The following is a 23,331-nucleotide window of genomic DNA, read 5'->3' as shown; positions in this document are numbered from 1 at the left end:
TAAAGCGGAGGTTGTAATTTAATTCCGAGAGAGGATCTGTTCTTGCCTGGGTGTTTAGTTCATCAAGGACCGGTGTTGAGGGACAGGGAGGGGAATTTATTTTTGTAATGTGATTTACTGATGAAAAAAACGCCTTTTCGGGAGGGATAGTGCTTGTGTGTGAAGTGGTCCCACTCTTTAGAGCATTGTCTCCAGGGCTTGCGGGCATCCCTGGCAGGCTGCAGATACTGGGGTAGCAGGAGGGATGCTGCTCTGGGAGCCCAGGGTGGGTTGTCTCAAGGGCTGGTGAGAAGCATGGGTCAAAAATACTGGTAAAACAGCCTACCCGGGGCTGGGGGCAGCAATTACCTTAATTGACTTTGTAGTCCTTCAACATCTTAATTGCTGGCTGTGCCGGAGGGGTGATCGGGGCTGAGGCAGAGGAATAAGAGGAGCCGGAGAAGCTGCTGGCGGGAGGTGCTGGAGATGGATATGTTTTAGGATGCTCCCAAGACTTTTAACAGCGCCTTGCACGGGAAGCGGCATGTAAATGTAACCTTCAGAAAGAGAGCGCAATTAAAACACTCTACCGCCCGCTATATTAAAATGGGATATTAAAGCAAACAGTGGTTCTCCCCGCTCGGAGGGATAATATTGAAAGCGTATTTAGCAAGGGATTTGCTGGCATACTGAGCAAATGGCCGGGCTCGCAGCTGGGCTCTGCTGCTCGGCTCCGCGGCTCGGCTCGCGGCGGGGCTGGTTGCTTGTGTCCGGGAAACCTCTTGAATCCCTTCTTGAAAATCCAACCTTTGAATCCCCAGCACTGATCCCCGCCGGCTGAGCATCTGTGGGGCAGGACGTCTCCCGTGGCTGGGGCAGCTGGCAGGAGGAGGAGGAGGAGGAGGAGGAGGAGGGTCTCTGCCCTTGTTGAGGCTGAAGGGGGTTGTGGAGTCCAAGCACAGCTGTGCTGCTAATTACCTGCCCACTCTGAGCTGGAGCTAATGAACTTATATCTTTTTCCTTACACCAGCCAAGGTCCCATTACCCTTTCTCCCTCCTTTTCCCTTAGAAGGAGAGCACTGAGGATGCTTTTTGCCTTGTTCTTCTATTTGAATATGAGTTAAATTGCCTTCTGAGTGGCTGACACTTGGCTCTTTGTTCAGCCGCAACCGTGAGATGTGATGTCTTATTAATAAATGATGCAGTTGCCGTTTCAGCTTCATTTTCCCTTTCTTGTTTGGACGTCATGATGTGGCTCTGATACCTCTGCAAACCCGCTCTGTGCGCACATAAGTGCAGCACCCATGAGGTGGGTGCATCACCTCCCACCTCTCTCCCTGGCTCCAGCTGGGTGCTGGGGGCAGTTAAGGGGGCACAGGAGACCCTGATTCCCTGCGGACCCAAGCGCAAAGCCAGAGGTCTCTTGCTTTCCAGAAAGGGAGCCCAGCAGGGTCTCTCTAAGGGGATATATCAAGTAAACCCTATTTCTTGTGTGCATCCTTTGCTCCCCTCTGCAAAAGCTTGAACCCCGGATCTCACCTTTATTACCACCTGATGGTTTTCCCTGCCTCTCCTCTCCCTGCAGATACGCTGTCAGTGCCTCGCTGGTCCCCGCAGATCCCCCGTCGAGATCTAGGAAACTCGATAAAACACAGGTACGCCAGCCCTGCCGCAGCACCGGGTGAATCCCCCCCCGAGCTGGGGGATGAGCATCTCCCTTTCCATCTCTGGTGTGGGACGGGGGGCTTGGGGCCGTTCCCCCTGTTTCCCATGCTGGGCTGCGCTGTCCTAGAAGCCCATTTAAATTCCATTTCAGTTCAGATTTGGTTTAGATAAGGCTTGAGTCGCTATCAATAAAAGCTGTGTATTATCCGTACCTTGCCAACCTTCAGCAAATTTCCCATCTCCGGATTATTGCCCTTCCATATCTACTTCAAGAAAGAAAAGCACTAGAAATAGCCTCAGTGCTGCTATTTGATGGGGCAGCTGCTTCTCCAATGGGCTGAAAACTTGGGTCCCCAGGGCAGGGAGGTGTTTTGGGGTCTCTGACCATAGCTGGAGTGGGGGGTAAAGCTGGGGAGCTGCAGTAGGCTGGTGGGTAATACTCATCCTGGCTGGCTTGGACCCCCTTTGGAGCAGGCTCTGCCCTTCTGCACAACCAAAAAAGGGCTCAGATTTGTGCTTTGGCATCCCTAGAAAAATGCCTCAACACCTGCAGCAGTGTTTGAGGGCAGCAAGGAAAGGATAAATCAGTGCTCGGTGGCTTGGGAGACGTTCCTGCAGGAGCATGGATGGGGCGGCTCAGCTTCATCTCTCCCTGGCCACTCTCCGTGTTTCTCTCTGCAGGTTTTCCACCAAGTACTGGATGTCTCAGACCTGCACCGTCTGCGGGAAAGGAATGTTGTTCGGCTTAAAATGCAAAAACTGCAAGTACGTTGTGGCACCAGGGCTGTTTGTGTCACTCCTTAATGTTGCCAGGTGGATAATTAGTTTTGCATGGAGCCGAGCAGGGGCTCGGACACAGGGAGACCGACCAGCCTCTCTCCAACTCTTCTTTGCAAGAAGCTTTAGTGAGACATGAAACTGGGTGAAGATCACCCCAAAATGGGGCTGAGGTCGGGTCTGCGTGCTGGGGATGGGAGCGGGGTCCTTGAGGAGGATGCTGCCCGCCAGACCTTGGCTCTGCTTGTGCCAGAGCTCTGAGTCCGATCCCGAGAGCCTCCCCACTCGCTGCCATCCTTGGCCTGGCTTTAGATACCCACGCTGTCAGGTTACATCTGCAGGAGATGGGGGGATGGATGCACCGGACTGGGGGCTCAGAGCAGCTTGGATGAGAGCACTGCCTGCCTGCAGGGTAGCTCTGGGCATTGGATGGGTTTTGCCCACAGCCTTGGGCTGTATTCTCTAATTTTTTTTTTGCATCAGAAAAATGTTTTGGGGGCCTCTTGTTTCCTGGCAATGTTGTGGCACCAAGGAGCCAACCCACTCCAAACCACAATTAAACTGCGATGTAAAGGAGAGGGGCTGTGCTGGCCGCAAAATTGGGCAGGACTGGAAAAAGATAGAGAGGCAGAGGCTGGGGCCACTTATACTGCTTTAAATCCGGTGTAGCCCATCTCTTCCACAGTATCATACAGCCATCAGAGCTTAGTAAAGCTGCTTCTGGAGACACGATTGCCTCTTCTAGGGATGGGTGCTGGGAATACGCTGATTGTCTGCGAGTAACTGAATTAGCCAGAGCTATGAAGTGATAACGATTGCTGTTGCCGTTGATTAAATGCTGATGAGTTAGAAAATTGGGATTTAAACCTGGACCAGAAAAACCTGGTTACTCTGCAGTTGGCGGTGGCTTTCTGGAAGTGATAATATCAAATATATGTATTTTAAAGTGGTGGTTCCTAGTGCACTCGGTGCTCAAGCGACTGGAGGCTTTGCTGCCTACGAGCCCTGCCTGGGGCTGGTCCCCGTGGAAGGAGGGATGCTGTGACCTGCCCCTGCGATGCTGCGGCTCCGGCTCTCTGTTGGGCCTGTAGTCACTGAGAAAAGAGCAAATAAATTCCCCAGCTGTAAAAAGTTAGGGAGAATATAAAGTATTTAGGTTTGCAGACTTTGCCGTAGCCACCTGGCCCCGGTGTCGCTTTCCCCAGAAACAGGAGGGGAACAAGTAGGTAAAACAAACAAACAGACCCCAAATCCCCCCAAGCCACAAATACTGAATTAATCTCTGCCTTCCCCTCTAGGAACGGCTTTGTAATAAAAGCTAACACGCACGGCTCCTGAATTTTCATTACCCAGCTCATTGACTTGTAGCTGCTGTCTTTTTTTTTTCATCCTTTACCCTTGTTTTTTTCCTCCTTTTTGCCTTCTCCCCCGTGGCTCTCCCCGCTCTGCTGGGGCTGCCATGGTAGAGCGTGAGTTGGGGACTTGTTTCCATCTGTAATTAAGAACGAACGGGAAGGTTTCGGGGCGGCGGGAGCCTGCTTATGCCTATATGCATGCCCCGTGGGTGAAACCCTCCATAGACTTCTGCCCCAGCTCTGTGAAACCAGGCAAAGCTCTGCAGAATATTCAATGTAGCCATAAATGCTCTCATTATTTTTGTTAAATGTCCTGGTAATACAGCTAAGAGGGGAGGGCACAAAGGCAGAGATTCATCGGGAGCCAAAGGGGGCTGAGGCAGCCGCTTCCTTCCCTTCTGCTGCCCCTGAATTTAATTAAGCGTAAAGCAGCGTTAGCACTGGATGGTGGTCAGGCAGAAATGACTGTCCCCCGAGCATGGGTCTCTGGTCCTTTTATTTCAGCAGAGGCTGGCAGAAGTGACAATTTCAGGCATCCTCAAGCTGGCTGGGGGGTGCCCTGGTCCTCTGCAACTGGTGGAGAAAGGGAGGAGCTGGGCAGGCCCCCACCCCGGTTTGGGGGTTTCTGCACCCCTCCATTGGCACAGATGCACCCACCGTGGCTCTTGTTTGCCAAGAGTCCTCCCAGCCAACCCCCCCCCCGGGCGCTCCGGGACGCGCATCCCGTGCCGGTTCTTCTCCCTGTGCCTGCGGCCAGGGTGGGCAGCTTGGGAATCGCGGGTCTTCCCGAGCGCAAGCTGCTGGACCCCGGGGCCCGGGAGGGTTTGTCCTTGGGACTGCTCGGCCAGCGAGCACCCAGGGGCTGTGTGCGACCCAAACACTACGTCAAATCGTCTTCCTGGGTGAGGAAAGGGTCCCCGGTCTGCAGCGATGCTCCCTGCTCCGAGCTGCATCCCTCCGGCCGTACCGTGATGCTCCGTGTCCCCTCCGCTCTCGCTTCTCACACCTTTTATTCTGTCCCGTGCTAGGCTCAAGTGCCACAACAAATGCACCAAAGAGGCCCCTCCGTGTCACCTGCTGATCATCCACCGTGGAGGTAAGGGCCTTTCTTCCCCCTTCTGCCTCCATGGATGTTGCCACCAGGTAAAACTTTCAAAAGCCCCCCGGGCGATTCGGGAGCCCGACCCTCGCTGACGGCCGGCCGGCGGGACGGAGGCTCCCGAACCGCTTGGGCGCTCTGTGAAAATTTTACCCACCGTTTTTTCCGCTTGTAGGGAGACGAGCCGTTCGGGGCGAGGCAGATTTGCATTGCAAACCACTTCCACCCACCCTTCCCCTGCCTCCTTTTCTTTTCAGATTCCCCACCGCACGGGGTAAGTGCAACAGGTTTTAGCCTTTTGCTACTGTTGAGAGCTTAGGGTGGACGCGTGGGACCCCAAATCTCCCGCGGCGCTGTCGGTGCATGGGGGTCCCCGCCATGGGGACGCGGCCGTGCCACTGTGGATGCTCGTGGTGCTTTTGGAGCTGCCTTATCCCACTCTCCTCCGGGAGAGCCCATCCTAAAATCCGCAGAGGAGGGAGAACTTTGCAGCAGGACGACGGGCGTTGCTTCACACCTCTTTTCTTCCAGATTTTGGCCAAGTGCTCCCTGCTGGCCAGAGGACTGCGACCGCCTAAGGGAAATGCTTCCAATTTCTATTGCCTTGAATTCTGAGCTCTTGTGGCCGTTACTTTGTGTTAAATGCCATCAAACCCGCGCTCATCGGTTTAATCATGGGGAAATGCGTTGCGCTGGTGGCACCACGCAAGGCGAGTGGGGATGCTGTGGCTCGGAGGGGGGGCAATTTTGCAGCCTCCGCTCTGGTTCCCGTGCCCTTGCTTGCAGCACTTTTGGGTGGAAGGGGCAGAAGACCCCCCTGTTATGCTCCGAGCTGCTGCAAACCCTGACTAGGAGGCAGGGAAAGCAGCGTCCTGCGCTGCCAGGGGCAGGTGGGCTCCTGGGGTGGGCAGAAATTGGGGTTAATGGCTGCGGTCTGCGCTGTTGCAAGAGCCGGAGCTGCTCGTTGTGTGTTTTAACATGGGACTGAGGAGCAGTGTGGTTTTGGGGTGGCCTCAGCATCAGTGAAAAGGCCCCTCCAAAAAGCTCTTACATGTCTTGACCTGCAGCCAGCCCATTCTTAAGTTCCCCAGGCTGCAGGCTGGCTTTGTCCCCCCAAAATCTCTCCGCCAAGAGCAGGGTGCTCTGAACTGGCTCCTTCTCCCCATCTGGAAATTCTGTGATTAGGAAGAGGATGGTGCCTCCTCTTGATGCTGGCTGACCCCCTGACTCATGGGGTGGCCAGAGTGGCTGCTGAGCTACCCCGAATTGCAGCCCCTCGGCGTGGGGAGAAGGGTGCGGCTCGCACCCCACCGTGGGGGCTTTAGGCCCCCACATCCCCGGGGGGGTTTGGCTGTAGCCTGGGTGCAGGAGGGGGCCTGAAGGCTGGCTGCCATCCCGGGGCAGGAGCCGAGCAGCTGGAGGTGCTGTGGGGGATTGCTTTGGAGAGCGATTCAAGAGCAGTTTGCAATCGCAGGGTTGACCCTGAGTACTTCTTCGAAGCCTTCATGTCTCTCCATCTCTCTCCCCCTCCTCTCCATCCCCTTTTCCCCCTCTCTCCCTTCTTATTCCAGCAAGGTTAGTCCGGACAGAGTCGGTGCCCTGTGATATCAACAACCCCTTGCGGAAACCCCCCAGGTATTCGGACCTGCATGTCAGCCAGACGCTCCCCAAAACCAACAAACTCAACAAGGTGAGCTGCTCCACCGGCCCTGAATGCCCCTCTCGCTCTCACCCCCTGCCAGAGGGGACCCCGCCCTGTGTCACTGAAATGTCAACAACTTTTGCTGGTTCTTCGCATGCAGCTGCTGCTCTTGCAGCCAAGGGGGCCAAAGCCAATGACAATGGCAAATGCCACCTGAGTTGGGTCGCTTGAGCCACCCCGTTTGCCTCGGCTTTCTCCTTGCATGAGGAGCAGTAGCTTACCCAGGGCATGTCCTTCCATTGATCCTGTTTGGTGGGCAGGAGCATGGCTTGGAGATAATTTCTAAAAGAAGGAATTTAAGAGCAGGAGGGGCCATGCCCTGACCTTGTGTTTGGGTCAGGAAGGGACCGGTGGGTTCTCCCCAGGATGATCTGCCAGGACCAAGCCTTGCAGGTGGCTCCGTGGCTCTCCAGGCACATCCACAGCTATAGGACTGATGTGTGTGTCAGCACGTGGGCAGGAGCTGCCTAGAAACCTGCTTGGGGAGCTTAAATTAAAAAAAGTAATCCCATGGACTGGTGCTAATTCAAGAAGTGGAGCGAGGGTGAGCTTGGTGTTGAGGCAGGATGAGCCGTGTTGCAAGCAGAGCTGCAAACCCCTCACCCCTTGGGTTTTCCAGTGAGGGTTGCATCTGCTGAGGTTATTTCTTTTAAAAATAAGAGTGGACCAGCACTTTCAAATTAGCCTCCCACCAGTCCTGCTCCATTGTGGCCTCTCAGTCTTTAGATCTAAGATGAATTTGGGGTGGTTTGAGGTCTCTGCTACCACCTGAGACTTCCATAAATAACAAATTTATTGTTTCAAAAAAACCAAGCCCATAATTTGATTGTGTCCCTGGCAAAGTTGGTCAAGCCAGACCTGAGAGTGCACCTGGCTCACTTGCTACTGCCCTGCATTAATAACAATAAAACTGGCACGGGGGGTTACTTTTGGATGTAATTCAGATCATGTTGCCTTCAGTGGAAAATTTCTTGTGGGTGGCCGGAGGTAGCTCAGGATGAGGCATCTACAGGCTGGAAGTGCTCAAAACAAGGGAAATCCTCAGTGTGATGGGGAACAGGTCATCAAAACCCTGGCTCCCCAAAGCCTGGCAGGACCCCCCAGCTCCTCCCAGACCTCAGCATCTTCTGGCTCACAGCAAAGACTGGGTACCAGCTCATGCTCTCTTGGATGCAGTTTTTAAACTTAAATCTCTTAGGAGATCCTTAGTGTAATGATCTGCTCTGCTGTTGTTATGGAGTGGTGCAAATGGCTTTTTGAGGCTGGAGAGCTACTGCAGGTATTCAAAAGAAATAGAGATGCATTTTTATTTTCAGTGCCTGTCCTTCCAGTGATTTGTTCCATTTTATTAGAGGGCAGTGGGGAAGGGACTCAGCTCACTGATAAAGGCTTTGGGTGTGAAGGGCATCAGCCCTGTTTCTCCTACTGCCTCTGCCATGCAGTCCTTTCACCTTTCCTAGCCTTTCTCTAACCAGAGCATGATGATGCACTCTGTGTGTGCATATATGTATTTATATATTTGGCTTTGACCTGAGCATTCCCATTCAGGTTAAAGTTTCCTCTACCAATGTGCTTTATGCAACAGGGGTCCCTTCTTACTTTGATGTTTCTAAAAGCATTTCTTTAGAGATACCCTGTTCTCTGTGTACACTGTTGAAATCTTATTGTTATTGACCACCGGTGTTGGTTTGAAAAGTAATTTACCTAGCCAAGATTGTGGTGTGTGTCAGGGTGGTCTATATAAAATGTACGTGGGTCTCCTGGAAAGCCCAGCTCATTTAAAAATTAGTCAGTTTGAACAAAATAACCTGCTGAGGGAGGCTCATGCAGATTTTCTAACCTTGGAGGTATCTTGCCATGGGTGCACCTCTCGAGATGGGAGTGCACAATGGTGCTGAAGGTCAGACCCTGTTAAGTGTCTGCAAGTCAAGCAGCAAGGTCATGAGCAAGGTGGGAAATTCTGGCCTCACTTTTTCTTTTCAGATCTAAGATATCCAGGCAGGTTCTTCTCCGCACTTGCTCCCAGGTGGTCCTTTCTCACCCATTGCACTGTGCACCTGAAGCCGCCATCCTTGTCTTGATTAGGAAGGGTCAACGAAGGGCATAGGATGTCTTGGGATGTGTTGGCTGATCCTTTCAAATCTGCTTCAGCTCAGCCCCCTGCTCTTAGCGAGGCAGTGGATTTTTGGCTCAAAGAAGGTCAGCAGAAGCTGCCAGATCCTTGATATCTCTAAGGACTGAGCCCCAGCGATGCAGCCCCCAACTCTGGTCTTGGTGGCCACGGCTCTGCAGAGCCAGCAGGCTTGGGGACCCCTCAGACATGGGTGTGTAGGATGGAGGGGCTGACAAAGGAGCCCCATTTCTGGTGAGAAATGACCTTGGTGTAAACTGTGAATACAAATAACTTTGGAAAAGGCCAGCCTGGGGCTCTGGCTGTTTTCTAGGGCTTCTGGAAATGGGGGACTGGGATGACTTGTGTAGCTCTTGCTTGTCACTTGGGGTCCTCTGCACCGGGGAACCTTGGGGTGGCACTGGCTGGCGGTGCTCTCACCAGCTCCTCTCTTCTTCTCTCCTTCCCCATGTCCCACAGGATCACATCCCGGTGCCCTACCAGCCAGACTCCAGCAGCAACCCCTCCTCCACCACCTCCTCCACACCCTCCTCGCCGGCCCCACCGCTGCCGCCCAGCGCGACGCCCCCGTCCCCCCTGCACCCCTCCCCGCAGTGCCCACGCCAGCAGAAGCAGTTCAACTTGCCAGGTACCGTGAGGTCCCCACCTCCACATCTGCCCGATGAGAGGGGCTTGTGCCCCAGGGTGTCCTCAGGGTAAGGATCTGCTCCAGCTGCTTGCCTGCCTGGACTTACGCTGGGATGGGGGAAAATGCTGGAAGCAGAAACAAGCAGCAAAGATGAGTTTAGAATAATTCAGGTTGGGAGGGAGCTTGGGAGTCTCTAGTCAAACCTCCTGCTTGAAGGAGGGTCAGAGCTCAAGGCTTGGTCCAGTTTGGTCTTGAAAACCTCCAAGGATGGAGCCAGCACAGCCTCTGTGGGCAACCTGCTGCACTTGAGGCTACAAAAACCTTTCCAGGCATGACTTCTCCGTGGCGTGTGCCCACTGCATTGCCTCACCAGCAAATTGGAAACAAGGTCTTACCCCTCTACAAGGGTAACTTGGGTTGACTTCACTGTGCCTTTGGTGTGACAGGCCTCCAACAGGCTGCTTGTTAGTGCATGTGGGGTGCTAGTGGGGAGTAGCTGATGCTGGGGCTTTCTGATGTAGCTTGTCCCACTGAGTCTAGTCCGGGTATCTGGGACCCATGTGCTCCTGGAGCCTAGTCTCCTCAGGGATGGTGGAAGGATCAATTTGGTCACCTTAGCTGCAGGACATGGGAGTTACATTAAATGGCCAGAAAAGCTCCTCCTGGCCCGAGGACGTGACGAAGCCTGTTCCAGTGTGGCTGCCTTTGGGATGTCCTTGAGGCAGCGCTGCTGCTCCAGGGAAGGTCCCTTCCTGGGGGGAAATGGCTCAGCATCACTCCTGGCAGCGTGGAGGGGCTCAGCTGTCCTCAGCCACCCACCTGCCCCTCCAGTCGCTCTCAAAAAGGGCCTGGCAAGGGGAGAGGAGCAGGAGCCATGGCCTTGACCCATCTCTGAGATGCTGAAGCACTCACGGCTGACCTGGGGCTGGTGACCCCTGCTTGGTGTGTGGCCTCAAGCCTCTTTGATGGAGCAGCAGCCAGGAGGTTGGGGTCCCTCCTGCATCCCAAACCCCCCAGGGTTAACAAACCACTCCACTAGGAAGGAAGGTTGGGACTGCTTCTCCGGAGGAACCAGACGGCATCTTCATGCTTTGCTGATCCTGCTGCACCATGGTGATTCCTCCCTTCCATCTTGACAAGCCTTCGTCTAGAGAGGAGGAGGAGGGAGGCGAGGGGGGATTTGATTGGCAGGATCCATCACCACAATAACAAACATTTCCAAAAGCTGGGGTAAAAAAACCAAACCACACAGGTCCTTGTGTGCCTGGAGAGGCTGCAGCCGTACACAAGTCTCGCTCACTGGAGTGCCCGGGGTCAGGTGGGATGCTGGAGGGGTGTGAGGAAGACAGCGGAGGCGCTGCGAGGAAGAACTGAACACCCCAAGGAGTGATGTGACCCAGCTGTCAAGGAGACACTCGACTCCCTCTCCCGCTCCCCAGGTGGGGATTTTGCCAGCCACAGCCCTCGAGCCTCCAGGTTCTGGGAGGACAGTCCACAGCGTGGCTGCAAACCTGAGAGCACAGCGTGGATTTCCGTGCCGGTACAACCGAGTTCGTGGCGATCCAGCCAGAGCTGAAGCATCCTGACACCTCAGCAGTGTGACAGCCGGGCTCACAGTGACTAACATCCCCAAACTGCTTGCTGGGCAAGCCCTGGACCCTACCTGGGTCTGGGGAGAAGGGTCCAGCGTTTAGTGACCCAGTCATGCATCACTTCTGGAGCGGAGACCTTCCTGCAGGGCATTCGAGATGTTATTTTATGTTGTTTAAAACAGAAACCATAGAAGTAGCCACCACAGTGGGCAGCAGCATCTCCTTATGGGGACCTGGACATGCTGTCGCTGCCTCCGCAGCTGGGCCAGCGCAGGAAGCCCCTGGCACGCTTGCCCGGGTGGCAGGGATGGAGTGGGGCAGGATCAGACCCCGGCAGCTCAGGGGGGTGGCTGCTCCCTGCTTTCATGCCCATGATAAGCAGAGCCCTGTGGCAAATGGGAGCCAGTCTGACACAAAACAGAACTTACTGTGCTTTCATCTTCCCCGTGCGGGAAGTTCTCCATGCTTCATCTCGTCAAGATGGTCATCTTGGGGATTAGGATTTGAGCTTGGAAATTGCAACATGGTGATCTTTTTCTGACAGAATTACCTTTGAGTCTCCTTTGATCTCGGCTCAGAGCAGCTCAGGTCCTGCTGCAGAGCTGAGGTCGGTCTTTGGGGTCTCAAAGCTGGAGAGGAGAAGCTGAGGGATGGTCTTTTGGGTCCTGAAGCTTAAGGAGAAGGTGCCTTCTGAGCTGGTGCCAACCTCTGGTGGCCTCAGCAACTCTGCTTTGCTTCGTACCATGACCTGCCTGCCTGCTTGCATGGGTCAACTCAGCCCTTGGGCTTTGGCCGCTGGCAACAGGGAGCCCATGGAGTGTCCCACCACCCAGAGCCCTTCTGCAGCGCTGGCTTTGGGCAGCAGCTCCTGGGGCTGCCAAGAGCCTCTGGCTCCTTCCAGTGTGCTGGGAGGCAGGTGGGGAGCCCAGGAAGAACACGTCTCCAAAGCATGGCAAAAACGCATGATTAGGGTGGGCTGGATTGGGCAAAAATGGGCAGCAGCTGCAAATCCATCACTCGGTGTTTCCATGATGCTGAACGGTTCCCGAAGACCGGTTGGGAGCCGAGCACTCAAACCCTGTGGGCTTTTTCTGACAACCAGGTGTCCAAATTCCGCCGATGACTTTGCAGATGACATCAGCACTCTCCAAATGGTATAGGGCAGTAGCTGATGGTGGCAAAAATTGAGCTATAATCCAGCCAGATCGATAGAGGGATAAAGTCTTAATTTTTTTGGCTTGGGCACCCTACATGCCATCGTGGGTGTCATTCTCTGGAGAGATGGAGGTGGGAGAGGCTGGGTCATGCAGGGGGGGACCCAGAGCTGGCATTTCATGGTGCAGGGTTGGGTGCAGGTTGAAGTGTCTCCAGCATCTGGCTCTGCAGATTGGTGTTTAACCCCCCTTTTCTCTTTTCCAGCTTCCCATTACTACAAGTACAAGCAGCAGTTCATTTTCCCAGGTAAGTCTCTTCTAAAGTCTCTCCTGTAATGTGGGGTGCTGAGATATCCCTTAGTGGGGTGGGTGCATGACTGGCTCTCCTAACCCCTGGATTTGTGGAAGGGAGTTGTCCTGGGGTGGGATTTCTCCCCCAAACCAGTATATTGTTGCAGGACTGTGCACTAATAAGATGCTGCAGGGCTGGCTGGCCTTAAGTTAGACCCAGCTATAGCTAAGGGTGTAATTAAATTGGTCCTGGGGATGGAGGGAGGTTTTCAGTAGGATTTAGTTCCCCCGGGTGCCCCCGGCACTGGAAGGGGCTCCTGGTACATCTCAGCCCGCTCTCACTCCGTTCTCTTCTTCCCAGATGTGGTGCCCGAGACGCCGACGCGAGCCCCGCAGGTCATCCTCCACCCCGTCAACTCCAACCCCATGTGAGTGCCTCCCCCTCCTCCCGGCTGCCTTCACCATCCCCTCCCCAGGCAGCGCATCCTCCGCACCCTGCCTCCTCCGGGCACCCATGGGTGCTCCCCTGGCTTTTCAGGACCAGTTTGGGGCTCAGGGATGCTTTTTGGGCAGGGTGGGGTGGATGGTCGGGGTGAGCCCCCAGTGCTCCTGCTGCCCTAACCCAGCTCACGGCTCTGGCTCGTGTCTCAGGGAGGAGGAAGGTTGAAAGGAGAGGGCAGGGGATTGATTTATAACCCACAGCAATGCACCCGCCCAGTGCTTTGCCATCAGAAAAAAAATGACTTTCAGTCTGAGAAGCTAAAGCCCAAGCGATTAATCTTGTACTAAATTATAAGCAGAGAACCAGGGTCTTTGAGATAGTTTTAATAAAGGCGGTTCTTGCGACCGCACCTGCAGTCTTTTCAAGTCCAATAAACTTTGCGCTAAAATTAGTTTCGAAATGCACTATCTAATTGGCGTTAGGACCGACTCTCCCTGGCAGATTGAGTCCGAGCTGCTCTGCCAAATCTGGCATTTGCCGAGGTCCTCCTGCCTGCGCCGCCCCAGCAGCGGCGTTACATTTCAGGGGTGTTTGCTGATGCTCTTTATAAATGCCATTTCTGAAGGATTTTACAAGCCAGGAGTTTAACAGATAGAGCCTCGCTGCAGGCTGCGATGTGGTTGGTGTCCGGCTCACCCACGCTCTCCAAACTGCATCGGCAACTGCCGGGGGGTCTGGCTGATCTCATGTCTGGAGGAGATGACGGGGGGGACAGGGACAGAGCTGCTGTCCCCACCGGTGGCTGGTGGCTGGAAAATTAATGGCAAAGTCGTGAAGTCAAAGCTTTTTATTTTTCTCTTCTCCCCTGCTTAAAGCAAGGTATCAGGAGTAGGGCTGGCAGTCTTTTGTGGGCGAATAGCTTTCAATATGCAAAATCTGTGATTCTCTTCCTGCTCACCCCCACTGAAAATAACCCGTGGAAGCTGCTGAGGTTACCCCGGGCTTGGCTGGGTTAAACAGCAGACTCTGTTTCGGATACTCAGGAGACAGGTATTCGTGCCTGGGCTAAAGATCAGGCAGGAGGAGACTGCTGCTCCTGCAAACCGCCCGCGCATCGTGATGGGCGGCAGAAACCGTCTGCATCTACCTGGACTTTCTGTGCTGCTTCAGATACCAGGGTCGGCTCCTTTTATACAAGCACCTGTGTCTGCCCCGGGATTTATAGCTCTTTAGTGGCACTGAGTGGGATTAGAAGCACAGGACCACCATGTCTGAATGGCTCGGGGAGCGTTATCCTCTCCTGTGATCCTTGATGTCTCTGGGAGGGGATGCTGTTGTTTGTTATTGATAATAACAGTTTATAATATATTTATATTATGCTTGAAACCACACGAGCTGCTTCAGCTGATCTTCCCCACAGAATTTCCCTAATTCCCTGTTAACTGTCTGGTGCAGTGAGACCCTGGTCATGGACCTGGTGGTGGGAAGTGCTATGTAAGCAATGAAAAAGAGGTGCTCCTGGCCCAGGGAACTGGGAAACTAGACAAATTCGAGTGCTCTTACTTCAGGGAGGGTCTTTGAAACCGCCACTTCTCAAAAACAACTGAAAAAACTGTTTTTTTCTCTTCTGGCTGCTAATCAGGCGTGATTGTCACTTTGGCTGGCACTTGTTGGGAAGGTCATTCTGATCTTAGAATGGCAAAAAATGACCTAAAAATGGCATGAGTGCATGCCCCAGCGCTCCCTCGAGGTGGTGAAGAGCCGTGAGGGTGTAAATCCGTCCCTTGCCCTGGGTTAGCTGGGGGGATGCCTCCCTCCCGGGGCACGTGGTGGTGGTGCATCCTCTGCACCATGCGCTTTGGGCGGCGGGATGGAGACCTGGTGTGGTGCTCTCCCCCATCACCAAATCCATCCTGGAACTTCAAGCATCCAATATTAATTAGTGCAATAATATATATTGCTTACCCCCGCTATCCTCCCCTCTCCCGTGTGAGCACCCGGGGCTATTCCTTAGGGATGGAGGTAGGCAGGGTGTGGGTGGGAGGGGGTTGCTCTCCCAAATTAGCAGCGAGCCTGGTACTTCTCCTCCCTGATCCCTTCAGTCCTGCTGCAGAGCGATGCTGCGGGAAGCAGGACTCAACGCTTGCGTGTGTTCCCAACCTAACTGTCTTTTTACCTGGCGGTAATTCAGTAATTCTTTTAACAGCCTGGAAGGAAACCCATTGCTTCAAATTGAAGTGGAGCCCACCTCGGAGGTGAGATGGCTGGGCTTGCTGCTGTGCTTAACGGGCCTTTCTTTTATATATATCTTGGGGCACATTTCACAGAAACCAGATAAGTTTAGCATCTGTGCAGTGAAATTGCTGATAATTAAATTAACGGCCAGGCCTGAACCTGCCCAGACATCCGTGTCCCCACCCCATGAAGAGGGACCCTCATGGGCTTTGTGTCTGCCCTCAAGTTTATAATTTAATGAGCCTTTCTGAGAAGCATTAAACATGTGGTGGAGGGGAAGGGGTGAAGCGTAAGGACAGGGATGCAGCTTTTAATAGGCATTGTAAATCCTGTAGAAAGCTTATGCAGAGTGTTGAGGAAAAGTCAGACCCGTGCCGGGGAGCTGGGCGAGCAGGCCAGGGGGTGCCAGGGCAGGAGCAGTCGGTATTAGGGGAGAACAGCTTGGCCAGTGTAGGATGAAACACCTGCGTTCAGACAAATTAATTAAATGCTCCAATGTGTCACACTCTTTTATTTAACCCTGGGGTAAATAAATGCCTCCCTGCAAATTCTGGGTTTCTGCTGGCTTTGCATAAAACACAGCTGCCCGGTTGCCTTTGGAAGGTACCTACCCAGTTTTTCTGGGTCTGACCAAGCAGTAGGTGGGTTAATAGAGTTTTGTCCACATTATCTTCCTTGGATACAGTTTTTTTCCCCCCCCCCCTGTTTTATGGTGCTCACCTCCATTTTCCCTCCCCGCAGAACGAGGAAGGCCCCGAGGAGGCGCAGGAGTCCGAGGATGACTTCGAAGAGATGAACCTCTCGCTCCTCTCCGCACGCAACTTCCCCCGCAAGGCCAGCCAGACCAGCATCTTCCTCCAGGAGTGGGACATCCCCTTTGAGCAGCTCGAGATCGGCGAGCTCATTGGCAAGGGCCGCTTTGGGCAGGTCTTTCACGGGCGCTGGCACGGGGAGGTGGCCATCCGCCTCATCGACATCGAGCGGGACAACGAGGACCAGCTGAAAGCCTTCAAGAGGGAGGTGATGGCGTACCGGCAGACCCGGCACGAGAACGTGGTGCTCTTCATGGGAGCCTGCATGAGCCCTCCCCACCTCGCCATCATCACCAGGTAAGCCCCGACATCTCGTGCTCAGCTGGAATAACTTTTTCTTTCCAAAACACCTCCCTGCGGTCAAACGTTACCGGGAGGCAAGGCTGGCCGTGCCTCCCTGCCCTAGCAAAGGGGCGTTCCCCACCTGCTGTGATTTATGCTGCAAAGCAGATAGCAAACCCATCTAAGTGGGTCCAGGCAGATTCACCTCCTGTAGAAGTCGAGCCTGAGACAGGAATGGTTTGTTTTAACCAGGGATGGGAATGATTTGCTTTAATCAGGAAAGATGTAACCTGGTGGGAGAAGCAGTTTCTGTCCCGGGGGTATTTTTTTTTGCATGGTACCCTGGTTGGATCCCTGGGTGGATGGTGGGGTCTGGACCCTGCTCGAGCGCTGCCACAGCATGGAAAAGCCTCTAATTGCATAAAGCATCTGGTCACGTGTGAACACCACGTTTCGTGAATAAATTGTTGCTGTGAAAACAGCTCAGGTGTCTGAAGGCTCACTAGGGTGCAAGTGTTAGGTCCAGCGGTCTGTGAAGTGGCCAGACAGGCAGCAGAGGTGGGAAAACTGGGCGCTTGCAAGGACGGCTGGTACTCCACAGGTCTGAGGCCCGTCCACAGTGTCTCCTTGCTCCCAAAGAGGTGGGAGACTTTGCAAGTCACGGTCTCCTGGAGCGTTTCCTCCTTTTCCCAAAGCTGCTGTCTCTATTACACCCCAGACTGGGTATGGGACTAATAGGAGTGAGTTTGGGATGGGGCCAGGGGAAGGAGACTTGGGGACATTGCAGCAGGGTGCAGGGGTGAGACAGCTGGAGGGGGCTTCTTGCAGCTGGTTGGAGAGGAAGCTGGGATATGGGGTCTCCCAAACCATCTCAAACACCCCTAGAGCTTCCTTGGTCTCAAGGAATTCTCATGCTCCTGCTGTCACCCAGCAGCACCGAGCATCCCTGCTGAAGTAGCACCGAGCATCCCAGTGTACTCTTTGCATGGGTGGGCAAGCACAAAATCTCTGCTGGCCTTGAGGCAGGGAGGCTGCAGCTGCTCCCAGAGCAGCTGTTGTCATGTAAAATGGATTTATTACTCAGTATTCAGTTATTTCCCTCACCTCTAGACCATGTATTCAGCCACGGGGCTTGACGCAGTGCCACTTTGCATCCCACCACGGGCTACCTTCTCTCAGAGCAGTTTCCCCAAGGTGGGGTTGAATTTTCAGCCTTCTCCTGGCAGTGTTTCAAAAAGCCTGAGCTGAAATGGCAACACTTCTGACAGCCATTAGAGATGAAATATTGCATCATCCTTTCCTAATGTCCCCTTGGAAGCAGCACCTCCCAGCCCCCCAGTCCCAGCTGGGGTGGCTCTGGGAGTACTGGGGTGGGGGCTTTGCTCTGCTCTCCCTCCTACTCAACAGCAAAGTATTTCAATCCAAATTTGTGGCTCCTCATGCCATCGCTTGCTCCCTGCTCCGGTGGGCTCATGGACTGCGTGAGGCTTGGGAGCTGCATCTTCCAGAGATGTGACTCCAAACAGGGGCTGGATCTCCCCAGCTGAGGACTGGAAAAAATATGCTTTTTATTTTGGACCAAAAAACAGTCATCTGGGAAAATCCAACAGCACTTTAGATCCCCATCAATTAGCTAGCTTCAGGCCAAAGGCTTTTGAAAAGTGTGCAAACACATGTATTGATAGATGCGTCAGAGACCCATCCATGTGTTACACCGTGTTGCCATCTGTACCCAGAGGAAAATGCAGCTTCTTTGTCCCGCTCTGGTCTGTGATCCCTTTGCAGCCCCTATTTGCTCAGCTTTTCAATTCTATTCAATATCAAAACCTGGGCAATATATTCTCTCTTTTTTTTTTTTTTTTTTTTAGCTACAAAATGTTTTCTATTCTAATGCCTCTTTATATAAAATCATAAAGATGCCATTTTTGACAGTTTGACAAAATAAATATGTGTGCTGCGGTAGCTTGATGCATTAATATGAGATCTGTGAAGCGCACTGCTCGACTTGCTTTTCTTCTCAGCTGCACTTGGTCCTCTTTTTAAGGTCAAAGTACAACTTTATTGGATTGTCGTAAATATAACCTGTGCTCACAATGTCTCCAAGCATTGCCTGCTCTTTGCCTACAACCAGCAGCCCGCTTTTATCCGTATTCTTCGAAAGCTGAATCAACATCATGATAGTTTTTCAATTGCAACTGGAAACCTGTTTGATTTTCTCTGGATGGGATCTCTGGGGTGCGACTGGCTCATGTCTGGTGCTGGGCTGGCCATGAGGATGCAGGAAAGCCGAGGGGGGTGCTGGAAGGGGGCTCAGAGCAGTCTCAGGGAATTTTGGGGAAGCCCAGGGCTGCATGAGTGCACATCCCTTAGCCTGGAGGTCATTTCTAGACACAATTTATTCCCTTTTGAGGCTTCTCATGGGGCTCTGCTCTGCTGGTGTTTCCCCAGGAGGGACCTCTGGGGCTCTCAGGGCAAAGCATCCCTTGCATTTCCCGGGGTGAAGGTGCAGAGATGCTCTCTTTCCCTTGCACTTGCAGTCTTTGTCTGGTCTATCCTTGGTTGAACATTTTTGGGGGCTTCTTGGGACATCTCTGCTCATCTGCTGTGGGAAAAAGCCTTCTTGCCGGGTGGAGGTCTCCACCCCATGCACGTTTCCTTATCTGGCCCTGTTTCTTGGAATAGGCAGGTCTTTCCTGGGGGATATGACAGCCCTGGGGACTCTTCTGCCACGGCACAGCTAGGAGCTGCTGCTCGGGCATTACAGGGAATGAGTCTGGGAAGAGGACAATGTGGTGTGAGCTGGACTGGGAATGGTGTCTAGCATGCTGGGAATGGTCGAGGATACTGGGGGAGGTCGGAGGCTGGTGACCCTGTACAGGGGAGAGCATTGCTCTTCAAACAGGATTTTTCTGAAGGGACTCAAGCTCTCCCTGTGGTTTTGGGGGGAATAACTTTAAGCCAGTGGAAAATCAATCCCAGCTGCCTGATGGGGCTAATTACAGATAAAAATCCAGGATGTCCAGCTATCCTCTCCCGCTCCTTCCTGTGCACGTCCCCGGGGCTGAAGTGGCTGTGTGCAGAAGAGGTCCCTGTTCTGAGTGCTCAGAGGTGGTCGCTCAAGGATGGTTTTTTCCTCCAAGAAAAGAGCAATTTCTTGTAGCTGCTAAAGAAATCTCCGTTTTCCTGCCAGCACGCTGGAAACAGCTGCCAGTCCCTGGAAGGGGCTTTACCATGCCGTGCCGCCCGGTGCTGCCGCAGGGGGGGTTATTTATAGTTGGATTTATTTTTACTTTTTCACATCCTTATGTTTTCCTTCCTGCTTGCTTGTGATATTCAAGGATCATCTCATTAGTAGAAAGAAATATCCCGCTCTAAACACCAGGGCCCACAGGCAAAAGCTGGAAGGAGAAACTGAGCCAGAGTCTTGCTGATGGCATGATGCTTTGGGTTAATGCTCTGATTTTCTCTGTATTAACCATTGGTCTGGCCAGGTGATTGGGACCAGTACTTCTTAATATCTTCAGAAAAGACATTGATGGTGGAATCCAGTGCACCCTCAGCACGTTTGCAGATGACACCAAGCTGAGCGGTGAGGTTGAGATGCCTGAGGGATGGGATGCTACCCGGAGGGACGAGCTTGAGAAATGGGCCCATGTGAACCTCATAAGGTTCAACAGAGCCAAATGTAAAGCCCTGGTATCAGTACAGGCTGGGGGATGAAGGGATTGAGCAGCCCTGTGGAGAAGGACCTGAGGGTGCTGGTGGATGAAAAGCTGGGCAGGAGCCAGCCCCGTGCGCTGGCAGCCCAGAACCCCCCCGTGCCCTGGGCTGCAGCCAGAGCAGGGGGGGCAGCAGGGCCGGGGGGGGATTGTCCCCCTCTGCTCCGCTCTGGGGAGACCCCCCTGCAGTGCTGGGGCCAGCTCGGGGGCCCCCAACAGCAGAAGGACCCGGAGCTGCTCGAGCGGGGCCAGAGGAGGCCACGGAGATGCTGGGGGGGCTGGAGCAGCTCCCCTGGGGGGCCGGGCTGAGAGAGTTGGGGGGGTTCAGCCTGGAGAAGAGAAGGCTCCGGGGAGCCCTTCGAGCGGCCTCCCAGGGCTTAAAGGGGGCTCATAAGAAAGATGAGGACAAACTTTTTAGTAGCGGCTTTAGAGATAGGACAAGGGGTAATGGTTTTAAACTAAGAAGGTAGATTCAGATTAGCTATAAGAAAGAATTTTTTTATCATGTGGGTGGTGAAACACAGGCACAGGTTGCCCAGAGAGGTAGTAGATTCCCCATCCCCGGAAACATTCAAGGCCAGGTTGGGCGGCGATCTGAGCAACCTGATCTAGTTGAAGACGTCCCTGCTCACTGCAGGGGGGCTGGACTAGATGACCTCTAAAGGTCCCTTCCAACCCAAACTGTTCTGTAAGTCTATGATTCTTGAGTTGTCTCTTAACGCGACTGTCTGGGTCGGAAAGGCAAGAAGGAAATTCAGCAATTTTGGCAATAGGAGGTGGTGACTCCAAAGAGTGCTTCCATCACAGCTGCTAATAGATTTTCTCTTGGGTAATGAGCGGTGGGGACAGTTAACATTCATCTTAATTAGTCTTGAGCAAGAGCGAATGGGAGCCTTGGAGCTTTGAGCGCTGCATAATGGATAGCACAAAACGGCATCAAAGTCCTCAGCTCGGTGGAAATGAAAGGACTGAAAAAAATGCCATGTTTGCTGCATACAGGCAAATGACAAGTTGTTTTTGCCAGTGTTAAATGAGACAAAGCCAGGCCTGGGTAAGCTCACGTCAGCTCCTCAGGGCTCCCGGTCCCGGCCCCCGTCGGTGGCAGCGCGAGGAGGGGAGGCAAAGCCTCAGCCACCCAGGAGGTCCTTCAAAGGACAAAGTCTAACAGTTTTTTAATGCTATTAAAATGGCTTGAGCCACCCACGAAAGTAATGGATTGCAGAAAGTACCAGGTTTTAGGATTCTGGGTGTTCCTTCTGGGGAAAAAAAAAAAAAAAAAAAAAAAAAAAGGAATTTTAATGCTTATTGATCCTTCCCAAGGCTCCTGGGTCTCCTCGAGTCTGTAATGAAATTGGGGGATCAGCACACAGGGTGCAGCTTTCAGGGGGAGCATCGATGTCTCTTATTGGATGGGCATGTTTGCGAGAAGGGAGCAAGGTTAGCAGGTCTGAAAGGAGGGAGAGAGGAGGTTTGAGCTGGAGCTTGCCCGTGCTTTGAGCTCCCGCTGACTCGCGTGGGGGATTTGGTGCAGGTTTTCTAAGAAGATTACTTGGTTTTTAGTTAAAAGCTCAAACGTGGCACTAAGAGCCTGTGCGAAGACCCTGGGATTTGCACGCTGAGATGTTTCTGGCTGGGTTTTGGCCCCTCTCTTGTTGCAGTGCAATGCTATAGTGACTCCAGATTTACGGGGTGCAACTGGGCGCCAACTCAGTGGCTGCTGGCGATCCCACCCGGGGATGCGTGGCCATGATTTATGTCCCTGCAGTGATGTGCTGGGAAGACCAAGGAGAACATTGAAGTACATTAGGAATTAAGCTTGACCATGGCAAGACTATATAAAGAGAATTAAATTGTCGAAGGTGCCTTTCAGCAGAGGAACTTGGAATATTTCTGCCAGAAAGGGAGCATCTCACAAACCCTTCCCTGGAGCTGGTGGTTAGCAGGGGGAGCCAAGTGCCAAGGATGGACATAAGCCCAGACCCTCTTCTCATGAGACATACCAAAGATTAAAAGAGAGTTTGCTCTTTTTTCCTCTGTGGCAAAGCAAACTGACTTTAATAACAGGGAACACATTACCTGCCCCAAATTAATAGGGAAGGTGTGAGAGTGAGGGATGGGAAGAATATCTGGCTGTCTCTTACAGGATAACTTTCTTTCACTGCTAGAATAGGGCTAAATATTGGGGTTTATTTTGATTTTATAATTTATTTCTATGCTGACTTTTGGCAATGTCTAATGCTTGGCTCCGCTGCTGGGAGGAACAAGCCCAGCTCTTCACAGGGGATCCTCTCCCATCCCCAGATCCCGTTCCCTGCGGGTGCGGGGGAGCTCTGGACAAAGCTCAGTTTTAAACGCTTGGCTCTTCCAAGCCTCTCCCTGTGCCAAACCTCCTGACATTTACAGTGTCCCAGCTCAGCTGCGAAGGATTTGGGGCTTGTAAACCTTAATGCTCAGGGAGCTGGGGGCCAAGTAGATATTTAACTTTATTTGAAGGGTGGGAGTAAAGGGGAAGGGTGTAAGCCATTGCACTTAAGGCAAAATAGATTGGGGCTCCTCAGCTTTTCCCCCTGTGGATGCTCTGTGGGGCCAGGACAAGCTGCACAAGCTGGTGTGTGCTGCTTGCAGCCAGCCTGCTGTTCTCTCCAGGGAGCCACATTGGCCGTTTGGGCTTTAATGAACAACAAATTGCATTTTTCTCCTCACTGCAACTCAACTATCTCAGAATACATCATTTCAGCCTTCTTTCCTGCCCTGGAAAGTTAAGTAGGAGCTCTAAATCCTGCTCAACAGGAGGGAAACCGAGGCACGGAGCTGCCACATTGCTTTCCTCCATGTCAGGCTGGAGCCACGCATCCCAGAGCTGGGTGTTTCCGAGATGCTTTTCTGGTCTGGCACTTCTTTCCCCGCTTGAGGGTGCATTTTGGGAGCAGAAGCCATGAGGTCCTGCATCCCTTAACCATTCCCTACATTTGAGCACCCGCTTTGGGAGCCAAAGTGTCACCTCCTGCCTTGGCTCTTGGTTGTTTTCCCTCCTCTTACTTTCTGCTGCATTTCCCCTTTCCTAGCAGCTAAATAATGGAGCTCGTAGATCATATAATAAATAGGTATTGACTTCATGCCACGGGCTGGATCAGAATTGATTGACCTGTGGGAATACACTCCTTTGCAATCAATAACAGGCCATCAGGCTGGATAAATCTTGATAACGACTGACAACAGGAAAGTCAATATGTGTATTAATATATACATTAAGTGAGTATATATCTTCCATCTGGGGACAGTGTTGCTTTTGGCAGCTTGCAGAGTGGGATGGGTTGGGGAGGAGACTGAGCAAAGAGGATGGCAGGGATGGGAAAGGCAGCAGCTTGATCCTCTGCAAGGGTGTGTGATGTTGAAATAAGAGCTGGATGCTTCGGTGCTGGCTGAGCTTTTCTTGCCCATTGTAGCATCAAATCCCTGCTGGCAGCT

General features: G+C 53.0%; 1 protein-coding gene across 3 annotated transcripts in view; it reads left to right on the top strand.

Moving 5' to 3' along the window:
• The window catches only part of KSR2 (kinase suppressor of ras 2), an 88,363-nt gene that overhangs the window by 39,166 nt on the left and 25,866 nt on the right, over nucleotides 1-23,331 (top strand). For 2 of the 3 annotated variants that reach the window (XM_033001369.2, XM_042805243.1), the window contains exons 6-15: nucleotides 1,565-1,634; nucleotides 2,326-2,409; nucleotides 4,805-4,872; nucleotides 5,051-5,149; nucleotides 6,447-6,565; nucleotides 9,168-9,336; nucleotides 12,348-12,389; nucleotides 12,735-12,801; nucleotides 15,022-15,070; nucleotides 15,792-16,159. In XM_033001369.2, the coding sequence (XP_032857260.2) occupies nucleotides 1,565-1,634; nucleotides 2,326-2,409; nucleotides 4,805-4,872; nucleotides 5,051-5,149; nucleotides 6,447-6,565; nucleotides 9,168-9,336; nucleotides 12,348-12,389; nucleotides 12,735-12,801; nucleotides 15,022-15,070; nucleotides 15,792-16,159 (1,135 nt within the window). The remainder of the gene's footprint in view (nucleotides 1-1,564; nucleotides 1,635-2,325; nucleotides 2,410-4,804; nucleotides 4,873-5,050; nucleotides 5,150-6,446; nucleotides 6,566-9,167; nucleotides 9,337-12,347; nucleotides 12,390-12,734; nucleotides 12,802-15,021; nucleotides 15,071-15,791; nucleotides 16,160-23,331) is intronic. The other variant, XM_042805244.1, reaches the window with a different exon arrangement.

The sequence above is a fragment of the Tyto alba genome, unplaced genomic scaffold, assembly GCF_018691265.1.
Source record: "Tyto alba isolate M040663 unplaced genomic scaffold, T.alba_DEE_v4.0 Super-Scaffold_44, whole genome shotgun sequence".
NCBI lineage: Eukaryota > Metazoa > Chordata > Aves > Strigiformes > Tytonidae > Tyto > Tyto alba.
The sequence above is the reverse complement of the archived record's forward strand: the minus strand, read 5'-3'. Positions and strand labels throughout refer to the sequence as shown.